This window comes from Plasmodium gaboni, chromosome 7, assembly GCF_001602025.1.
Source record: "Plasmodium gaboni strain SY75 chromosome 7, whole genome shotgun sequence".
Classification (NCBI taxonomy): domain Eukaryota; phylum Apicomplexa; class Aconoidasida; order Haemosporida; family Plasmodiidae; genus Plasmodium; species Plasmodium gaboni.
Window position 1 is genome coordinate 928112 of NC_031487.1, and position 8605 is coordinate 936716.

At 19.0% G+C, this 8605-nt stretch overlaps 2 protein-coding genes across 2 annotated transcripts; one reads left to right on the forward strand and one right to left on the reverse strand.

The window, feature by feature from the left end:
* Nucleotides 1-381: 381 nt before the first annotated feature.
* Nucleotides 382-6414, forward strand: PGSY75_0727900 (hypothetical protein; the record flags this gene model as incomplete). The annotated part of the gene is made up of 1 exon (XM_018785114.1): nucleotides 382-6414. The coding sequence occupies one exon, from the start codon at nucleotides 382-384 to the stop codon at nucleotides 6412-6414; it is 6033 nt and encodes a 2010-aa protein (XP_018642615.1).
* Nucleotides 6415-7115: 701 nt separating this feature from the next.
* On the reverse strand, nucleotides 7116-8262 carry PGSY75_0728000 (putative eukaryotic translation initiation factor 2 alpha subunit; the record flags this gene model as incomplete). Its single annotated transcript, XM_018785115.1, has 2 exons — nucleotides 7116-7957; nucleotides 8112-8262. The coding sequence occupies 2 exons, from the start codon at nucleotides 8260-8262 to the stop codon at nucleotides 7116-7118; spliced, it is 993 nt and encodes a 330-aa protein (XP_018642616.1).
* Between the last annotated feature and the right edge of the window lie 343 nt (nucleotides 8263-8605).

Here is an 8605-nt window from a genome sequence, read left to right on the forward strand (position 1 = left end):
GAGAGAAAAATAAATTTTTTTGAAGAGACGTCTCTTCAACTATATGTGTATACATAATAATACATATTATTATATGTTGAAATGTATATAAAATATATATATATATATATATAAATATATATAATATATATATATATATATATATAATATATATATAATTTTATTTTTTTTTTTTATATATTTCTTCATTGAGATGTATTTAGAAAAAATGTCCAGGAAATAATATAGAAAAACCTTTTTTTAAATTAATAAAAAATAAAGAAGAAAAGAATAAAATAAAAAAAAAAAATTAATATTAACAATTATTATTATTATTATTATTATTATATGAATAAGTCATATATAAATAATCATCGTTATTTATAAATTATATATTTTAAAATGAAAGAGATAAGTTTAGATAATGAGTTAGAACTATTTTATGAATATATTACATCGTTTGAATATATTATTAGAAATTTTAGTAACTATATAAAAAGGAAAAAAAGAAATTATAAAACTATTAAAAGAAAGGATATAATAAATGATGTTGTTAATAAATATTTGAATAAAATAATTCCTATAAAACTGTTGCTTCATATGAAATGCCCTAAGAATAGGAGATTCTATGAAAATTTGTTTATTTGTTGTTATTATCATGTAATAATAAAATATATTATATATGACCCTGTGTTTAATTTACAGAGGATTATAGAATATTGTTGTGAAAATAAAATGAAAAGAAAACATGTGGAAGAGAATAAAATTGAGAAGGATAATAAACAGTGTGATAAGAATAAAGGAGACAACAAAATGAATCACAATAATATATTAAATAATGATAATATATTAAATAATGACAATATATTAAATAATGATAATATATTAAATAATGACAATATTTTTAATAGTAATATTAATAATTGTAAGAAAAAGACAAAGAAACAAGGGAAGAAAAAAACAAGTCCTGATGAACCCATTCACGATAATTTAATAGAAGGTTGTGATGATATACCATTTGATGATTATACAAATTTTTTTAATTCAACAAAAAAAGATAATATAAGTTTTTTATCTAAACAAAAAAAGATGAATATAATTTATGATATTATTAATATATGTAAAGAAAATAATATATTATATAAAATATTAAATGATGATTATATTATATTAAATGAAACATATGAAGAAATATGTCACGTGACATATTCATTTGGCATCATGTGTTATGTGTTTGGTTTTTATAAATTCTTTAAAATTGAAAATATAAAAATTATAAAAAATAATAATATATGTTCCTATAATTTATTTCAATGGGTATACAACATTAAATATACTATTTGCAAATATTATTCTTATATATCTAATGATCTTAAGAATATAAAGATGGTTGATGATAATATAAATATTATAGATGATAAAAAAAGAAAAAGTTATATATGGACAGATTATTATAATAATATAAATCCTAATGTAAATATTCTTGATGACAATGAAGAGTTTTTAAATTATATAATATATGATTATATATGTAATCTTAAAATTATATGTAATAAATTGTTTAACCTTCATAATAATTCTGTATATATATTTAATGAGTATATAGAAGAATCTTTTAAAAATTACATGATCAAAAAAAATAAAGAAATGCAAGAAATCTTTTCTATTTCATCCTCGTTTGTAGATATAAAAGCAAAACAAAAAATAAATAATATGGAGACAGTTCATATGTGTAATATAAAAAAAAATATAATACAAAAATGTTCATATATAAATGAATATTTATTTTGTAATAATAATAAGAGGGAATATAGTTCTCAGAATGAACAGTATCTACAAATAATAAATAATTCTCGAGAGGGATATATTGCCTTTAAAAAGAAGTATAAAAAAAATTTTATTTTAAAAGATAATTTAGATATAAGTCTGCACAGCGTAAAATTAGTTATTCAATGTGTTAATAATATTTATGGTGACGATGAAAATGATGTATATGGCACGGATGACATATTTAGAGATGATAAGACGTTAGATGGTGAAAAAAATTTAAGTGGTGAAAATAAATTAGGTGGTGAAAAAAATTTAGGTGGTGAAAATAAATTAGGTGGTGAAAAAAATTTAGGTGGTGAAAAAAATTTATTTGGTGAAAAAAATTTATGTGGTGAAAAAAATTTATGTGGTGAAAAAAATTTATTTGGTGAAAAAAATTTATGTGGTGAAAAAAATTTAAGTGGTGAAAATAAATTAGGTGGTATAATTTCCTATGATCATATTATTTCAAAAGAGAAAAGAAAAATAAAATATGAGAAGATAAAGAAGCACCTGGATAATTTATATAACAAAATGAAAAACATGAAAAGTTTTAAAGTATATATTTGGATGTATTTGTATGTAAATTTTGTGTTTGATTTTTTTTATGTTAATATAAAAAAGAATTATCGTAAAATAAATAATTATTGTTTATGTTTTGATGAGTGTATGCATGAGAATAATAATGTGGAAAATATATTAGGTGGTAATAATAATAATAATAATAGTAACAATAATAATAATAATAATAGTAATACCACCAATAATAATAATAGTAATACCACCAATAATAATAATAGTAACAGCACCAATAATAATAATAGTAACAGCACCAATAATAACAACTACGATAATAGTAACAGTAACAATAATAATATTAAGAAGAAATATATCATTGTATTCAATTTATCAGGGCTTATCGATTTTATCAATAAAAAAAATAACCTTGAAAAGAAAAAGATTTCTGTGATGCTTAAAAATTATATAGACCATGTATTATTTAATGAGTGCAAAGAATTGTTTATGGAGGAACTAAATGTAGATGAGAAGAAAAATAAAAACGATATTGATGGGGATGATTATCATAAGATAAAATTTTCACATCCTCTAGAAGAGTGGGAGAAAACAAATACGAAAAATAGTATAGATGAAAAATGTAAAAAGAAAAAAAATAATTTATTAGATGAATCTATAAATAATTCGGTTATTAAAAATAATAATAATATGAGACAAGATAGTACTTATTTATATAATATAAAAAATGATGAAGAAGAGAATATTCATATAAATGGATTATTATCATCATGTAAACAATATGAAATAGAGAAGTATTATAAAGGAAAAATAAGAATAAGTAATTTTGTAAATGATTATATTTGTATGTTTATATCTTATTTAATTTTAATAGATATGAAATTATCTTTGTTATTATTAGAAAAATATAATTTAAAAATACCAAATAAATATTTAGATTTAAGTTGTTATATATATATATGTCAGATGAATAAATATAATCCAAATATTATTTTCTTTATAAGTAAATTTCATATACATCGTTATATATTAATAAATGATGTGGCCAATAAAAATCTTAAGGAAAATTATAAGATATATAAAAATATTGAATGTAACAATAATGTTATAAATAATACAACAAATGGAATAATTAATGGTAACAGCGTTAATAGTGTTAATAGTATTAATAGTGGTAATAGTATTAATAGTAGTAATACTATTAATAGTTGCAACAATAACCATAGTGATAATATTAAAAATAGCGATATTAATTTTAGATTCTTAGATGATATAATCACCATTTATAAAAAACAAAACAATGACATACATAATTTTCATAATAATAATAAAAGTACTCTTCAAAATAGTTCTTTTTCAAAGGACCAATTGGTTTATTCAAAAAATAATTTTTTTAATCTTAATGATAATATAAATGATCTAAGTAATATAGAAACAAATAATGCTAATTTAAAAGATTGCTCTATTACTTACAAACAAAATAATTGTAAATATAATAATTTTTTGAAGAATGGTTGTTTTGATTTATATAATGCAAATGAAGAAAATGAAGGGAATGGAAATAATATAATTAATAGATGCAATATAGATGTAATAGAATCTAATATGAAGGATAAGAAATTAAATGAAATATATTTTAAAAAAGATATGAATTTAAAGAATGAAGATTATAAAGATGATATATATAAAAATATGATTAGAAATGTATCCCATTCTTTATTAAATAAAGAGTTGAATATTTATGATAATATAGATGAATATAATATATATAGAATAAATGAATTTAATAATATTGATAAATATTTTAATGTAGATAATATTAAGAATATAAATTTCATAAATAGTAATATATATCCTTTAAAAATAAATATATCTTATAATTTAAATTTGAATGAGATGTTTATGAATGATTGTAGAGTTTCTAATGTTATAAATGTTTGTAAAGGGGATACAACATTAGAGTTAGAATTAATAAAACAAAGAATTATAAATGGCAATATAAAATATGCTATAAAATTAATTAAGATATTTAATTATGAATTATTACATTTCCCTAACTTATTTTTTTATTTAAATTATAAATCATATAATTATTTATTAAGTAGTTTTGATAAAAAATATATTATATATTATTTATATGACAATCCAAAATATTTAAAAATATATTTTAATTCTTTATTAAAAAAAAAGAATAAAGAATCTTGTATCATGTGTATCTATTTCTTATATCCCTTATATATGAACTTGGAAGATTCTGATTTTAAAACATTTTATTATTTATTTTATAAGAATAAGAAGGGTAAGAAAATGAGTTATTCAACAAGTGGTTTATATAATAACACTAGCAATCTGAACACTGTTGGTAATTATATAAACAGTGCAAATAATATGAATAATATGAATAATATGAATAATATGTATAATAATATGTATAGCACATGTGTTCATTATAATTATTATAATAATGATATATATTTTGAAGGAGAATATTTCGTATGCGATTGTAGGGATGGCAACAAAAATATGTTGACGACCATAGAGCCCAATAATATGAACAACAACAACAATAATAATAATAATAATAATTACAGTTTGGTGTGTATATCAAGTTGTAGTAATATTATGTGGTTTTTAAAAAATGAATGTAATATAATAAATGAAGAATATTTTATATTTAGAAATGAAGAGGATATATATTTTGAGTCTTTGAATAGAATATATAAAATAAGTGATCTATGTAAATATTTTGATATGTTTAAAATATTAAAAAAGATCCATTCAGAAATTATAAAAAGTTCGTTTGATTATTTAATAAAAATAAAAGGATCATGTTGTTGTCAAAAGAATTATATATGTATAAACGATTTAGGATCTTGTTTTAATGATGTTGTTATTGTAGATAAATTTAAAGATTTTTATATCTTATATGAAAAAATAAAAAAGTATGAAAAGATACTTTTTATAGATGCTGAATGGAAATGTGCTGTATTTAGAGAGAGCCCTATCATATCTATTTTTCAGATAGCTTTAAAAGATAGTATATTCTCATATATTATTGATGTGAAGAGTATATCCCTTGAAAATTATTATGTTCATTATTATATATCTGATTTGTTTAGAGATGAAAATATTATAAAAATCGGTGTAGCCTTTTTAAATAATGATATGTTACATTTTAGAAAATACTATGATATTTTAAATATGTTAGTATGTAAAAAATATAAAAATATATTAATTGATGACAGCGATATGGATAGTGAAGAAAAGCGAATGAAAAATAAAAATATGAATATAAGTGCATATAATGATATTATGCATATATATAATAACCACACAAATAATAATAATATTAAGAGGAATGATAATGCTGTATTATTAAAAAAAATAATGAAGAATATACATGATTACACAATAAATTATAGTGGTGACAATATGTCGAGTGGAAATAATATACTTGGAAATGATAATAGGAGTTATGTATATGGATATACAAATAATACAAATCATATGAACAGCAGCAACAATAATAATAATAACAACAACAACAACAATAATAATAATAATAATAATAATAATAGTAGTAGTAGTAGTAGTTATAGTTGTAATAATAATTTGTTTAATTTATATGATAAGATAAAAGAAGAATCACGTAATATAAAAGTTAACGATAATTTATATGATGATATAAGCTATAAAAATATATTCCCAGTAAATTATTTTATAAAATATAAAAATAATAATAAATTAATTAATGATCTTTTAAATATAAAATGTAAAACATGTAATAAAATAGGTATATATAGTTGTATACATAAATATTATAATTTAGAATATATATATAATAAATATTATGATCATTTGAAATATTCATTTCCATATCTTAAAAAAAATATGAGTTATTCTGTCAAATTCTTTGGGAAAATATTATTTCCAGAAAAACAAGTTAATAAAGAATGCCAAATTATTAATTGGAATTTTAGACCTCTTTCATCAAGTAGTGTTGAATATGCAATATTAGATGTTCTCATTCTAAAAAATTTTTTTAATTTAATTCAAGCAAAATTACCCATAAATATTGAATGTGCCTTATGAAAAAAATATATATATATATATATATATATATATTTATTTATATATTTATATATTTATTGTTTTATATATTATATTTTATTTTCTATTTTTTTTATTTGTGCTAAAATATATTTTAAAGTATTGTTTATTGTTTAATTAAATATAAGGTAAATCTTTCTATTTTTTTATACCTAATGGTTATATATATATAAATATATATATTATATACATTTTTGTATGGAACCTTGATATATCGTCTCATTTTACCTTATATATTTTTTTTTTTTTTTTTTGTGATCTTTTTGCTCAACATGTCTTTATATTTTTTAATGTAATTTTTTTTTAAGATTATATTATATTTTTTTATAAAAATTTTACATGACTTGTTTAATAATTTTTAAAGAATATATATACATATATATAAATAAATATATATATATATATATATAACATAATAAAAAATTTTAATTAAAATTTATAAGAACAACATATACACACACACATAAAATAAAAATGATGTGTATATAAAAAAAAAAAAAAAAAAAAAATGACAAGTTGATAAAATAAATAAATCATATATGCTGGTAACACAAAGAAAACCTCTTATATAATATATCAAAAAGGTATGACTTTGTATATATATATAAATATTTATATATATATATATATATATATATTTATATATTTATATATTTATATTTCTTCCTTTATTATGATATAATTTAATCTTCTTCTTCCTCTTCTTCTTCACTTGTATTTTCATCTTCATCACTCGAATTTTCGTCATCCTCATCACTTGAATTATAATCATCATCATCACTTGATATTCCATCATGCTTATCTAATAATTCTTCTAGACGTTTTTCTTCATCCCCTCCAATAACTAATATTTCTCCTTGTTGTTTAAAATCACCTCCTTTATATTCTTTAATTTTATCACTTATAACTTTCATAGCTTCTTGAATTTTTGACATACCAAGATCTTTATCATGACAAGAAGTAACAATAACATATTGAGGTGGAGCAATTAATTTTATATTAATAGAAACTTTATCATTTGATATTTCTTTTCCTTTTTTGAGAGCTTCTTTAACAGCATCAATACCTTCATATCCAAAACACCACACGTCAATTCTGCCTCTTAATTTTAATGCTTGTGGAGTAAGTCTTAGTTTAATATCTTTTAATAAAGAATTTTTAATTTCTTCTGATATATCTAATCCTTTAAATACATTTTCTGGATTCATAGTAGCTTCTTTCAATGCATCTAAAGCATGTCCATATCTTTCATATAATGGCCAAATAGCTTTTTCATTTAATTCTTCTACAGTAATACCATGTTCTTTAGCTACATGTCGTACGGTCTGGTGTACCTTTTTAGACTTTGAAAATTTTTCTTCACATTTTATTATATCTTTTGGAGATACTCTTCTTTTTGATAAATCGATATATCCTTTTTGGCTATCGACTCTTAAAACAAGTACCACTTCATGCCTACCTACACGTATTAATTTGTTAACACTTCTGAATCTTCTTTTGGAGAGTTCGGACATTAAAATCATACCTTCACAAGGGGACACAGATGAAAAATAATAAAAAAAAAATAAATAAATAATATATATATGAACATATAACATATATATATATATATATATATATTTCTTATATTTATAAAAATATATTTTTTTTTTTTTTTTTTTTTTTTTATAATTTATTACCTTCCATATCGTTATATTCCAATATAGAAACGTAAGCTCCCATATCCTCAATTCTATTAACCTTAACCATAATCAAATCATCTACTTCGGGGAACTTTTTTTTATAAAAACGGCAGTCCCCCAAATCAGCTTTAACTCGCATTTCAGTCATCTTGTTATTAATAATCAATATAAGAGAACTTATACGATATGATATATATAAATAAATAAATATATATATTTATATATATTATATATATATATATATTTATATATATATATATATATATATTTTATTTTTTATTTTTTATTTGTGTTTATATTTTCATTATATATGACACAATTTTTTTTTGTTACCATTTTTTTATAATTTTTTTTTTTTTGTCATTATATATAATTTTTTTTTTTATTTTTTTTATATAAAAAAAAAAAAAAAAAAAAAAAAAAAAAAAAAAAAAAAAAAAAAAAAAAAAAAAAAAAAAAAAAAAAAAAAAAAAAAAAAAAAAAATTAATAT